The sequence below is a fragment of the Pleuronectes platessa genome, chromosome 6 (genome assembly GCF_947347685.1).
Source record: "Pleuronectes platessa chromosome 6, fPlePla1.1, whole genome shotgun sequence".
NCBI lineage: Eukaryota > Metazoa > Chordata > Actinopteri > Pleuronectiformes > Pleuronectidae > Pleuronectes > Pleuronectes platessa.
The window spans coordinates 14885616-14888384 of NC_070631.1; the positions used below are offsets into that span (position 1 = coordinate 14885616).

At 49.8% G+C, this 2769-nt stretch overlaps 1 protein-coding gene across 2 annotated transcripts; it reads right to left on the reverse strand.

Annotated features, from left to right (window-relative positions):
- Positions 1-424: 424 nt before the first annotated feature.
- Positions 425-2393, reverse strand: her9 (hairy-related 9). 2 transcript variants are annotated; one of them, XM_053424996.1, is made up of 4 exons: positions 2031-2393; positions 1753-1848; positions 1551-1638; positions 425-1429 (listed from the first exon to the last, which is right to left on the reverse strand). In XM_053424996.1, exons 1-4 carry the CDS (start codon positions 2136-2138, stop codon positions 849-851), a joined length of 873 nt encoding a protein of 290 aa, XP_053280971.1. In that variant the 5' UTR covers positions 2139-2393; the 3' UTR covers positions 425-848. The 2 variants fall into 2 exon arrangements, with proteins under 2 accessions (XP_053280971.1, XP_053280970.1); XM_053424995.1 differs by having other exon boundaries at positions 425-1432.
- Between the last annotated feature and the right edge of the window lie 376 nt (positions 2394-2769).

Consider the following 2769-nt stretch of genomic DNA (forward strand, 5'->3'; position numbering starts at 1 on the left):
CCGCCAAACTGGTGACAAGGTGGCCACTTAGAACCTAGAGTGGATGAATTGATATTGAAGTTTATATCAGGAGCACGATCGATGGATTGCAAATTCGATTTCGTTTTCGCAAACACCCTTCAGCTGTATCCACTGTCTTGAAAAAAGTTACATTCTCTGACTTCAGTAGAATCAATAGAATGTGTCCGTATGAATAGTAACTTTTTCGCAGGGTGTCAAAGACACATGATAATTTATACCCTGGAATTAAGTACAAAAATAGCAATTCAAGCATGATAATAACAGACTGTCATCAATGGCATTTTTACGCATGAAATGGAACTGTCACGCACGGCCTGAGCGACTATAATGACCTTTTATTTCCTCAAATAAAGTAAAAAAAAAACAGCAGTTGGAATGATAGAAACAGGCTGCAGACAAGACGTTCATTTTTGAAAAGTAATTTATTAAAACAACGGGCCAATGCCCAACTTCAGTTTTTTTTCTTTTCAACACAAAACAACAAAGAATATAAAACACAGCTTTGGTATAACAATTCATAACAACTCTGTACAAAACTAAAATCTTTTCATAAAAAGTACTTCATGACAAAACATCTCCTATATTTCTTCTGCATGTACACATTTTTATCACCGACATCCAAATGTTGGACTCAGACGATAAATTAGAAAAACTGCCATATAAGGCAACCCCTGTTCCATACAACGAAACAATGACAAGTACTGGGGTTTTTTAAGTGGTTAGAGTTATCATTCCACTGCGGAAAAGTCACAGGTTGATCCCCCGCAACAGTTGTGTGAAGTCACTTTAAAAAGTAATGGTTTCGCATGAGTCTGTTGTCCATTGAGCTACCAAGGCCGCCACACGGGCTCGTTGCTCTCGGAGCCGGTGCTGACACCCCCGGGGCTGACCGCCTGGGACCCCCCGGAGAAGGACGTCATCCCGTGGATTGGAGATGCTGCAGTGGGCACCGGGCTGCCGTGCAACGGGCTGCCGTTAACCGCGACAGGCACTCCTGCGTTCGCGTAAAGGGGGATAACCGGGGCTGTAGCGGAGGCGAAGGCCGGGTTAGGGATCAAAAAAGCGAACTGTCCGTCGGATGCGGGCACCAGCTGGAAGCCACCAAACACCTTGGGGGAGAGGGCCTCGCCGGGACTGAGCTTGGAGCCCAGGGAGGCGCCGCTGATGGGGAGAGTGGATGGGAGCTGCACGTGGAGAGGCTGCGCCAGATGCGCCTGCTGGGACGGGACCTGCTGCGGGTAGTTCATGGACATCATCTGGCCCATGCAGCTGGAGAGGTGGTTGAGGAGCCGCGACCTCACCTCCGTGTTCACCCCCTCGGAGGTGGACAGGAAGCGGGTGACCTCGTTCGTGCACTCGTTGAATCCGGCTCTGTATTTACTCAGGACGGTGGCGTCTGCTGAGAGCGCTGCTGGGGGGAAGAGAGGGACAGAGATGACGGATATTAGAGACACGTCTGTGGGTAAGAGATTCCATCCGCAGATTCGTAGAGGGTTTCATTTGATCTTTAATGCATCAGATAAACTTACCGCTCATCTGCACGCGCTGCATGTTCCTCAGGTGTTTCACTGTCATCTCCAGGATGTCTGCTTTCTCCAACTTGGAGTGTCTGGAGCTCTGTGAGAGGAAACAGGACAAGTTGAGTTTTTGTTCAAGGTGCATTTAAACCCCCCAAAAAAATTTTTACGTCGAGGAAACTTGATGAATGGATCAACATGACTTTTTACTTACATCTTTTTTTAGTGCGTCCAGGATGAGTGTCTTCAGCTGCCCGAGGCTTTCGTTAATTCTCGCTCTCCGGCGTTTTTCCATGATTGGTTTGGATGACTGCAAAGAAGAAACAGTTCCACATGAGTCTCTTGTTTCGACATGTAAGGTTTCCCACGCTATCACAACCAACTTGTTAATCCAATCACAAACTCTGAACTGAGACTGCCACACTTCAGAAGGCTCAACAAACAGGATGGTCTGATGTGCGTACTGTGTGTGTGATATCGAAAAACCATTACCTTTCTATGCTCGCTGGCATTTTTCGGTTTGTCCGGTGTGTGTGATCCGTTCGCAGGGGCCCCGGCGATAGGGGACGCCGTCTGCTTTTCCATAGTGTCAGCTGGCATCGTCGCTCAAACCAGAAGGAAAAGAGTCGATGGGTATAAATCCTTTTTTTGTTTTTGCGAGCGCACGAAAGATGAAAGAGTCGAAAAAAGCTTCAAAAAATGTCACTTTGAGCCTCTTCGGAAGAAGTGAGAGTCGTCTGATCGTCGGGGTCACCCGTTCACTGTTTGCGTGTGTTATCACTGAGCTGTCACCTGACTGGGCTGCGGGCGAGCGTGTGTTGCGCGCGAGGGGGGCGAGTCTCCGCTTCTGGCTCCGACACACGCCGCCGCGGTACTTATAGACGGCTCGCGTGCTCCCGGTTCGTGTGAAACCCTCTCTGCATTCTTTCCCACACTCGCCTCAGCCAATGGCGCGCGGGACTCACCCATTGGACGCGGGGCAGAGCGCTGATTGGTCAACACCCCAGCGGGCCGTCAGTCACGCGCTGCTCAATCAGCCCTGCAGGGACAAACAACAAAGCGAGAGAGAGAGAGAGAGAGAGAGAGAGAGAGAGAGAGAGAGAGAGCTGCGGCGGCGGCCGGGGCAGGGCTGTGAAGTGATAAGGGAGAAGGAGGAGGGGGGGGCTGTAGATGTTTGTTTCCAACTTTGCTCAGTGCTCGTGAAAAATGCTGCGCAGCCTGGTGTGTGTGG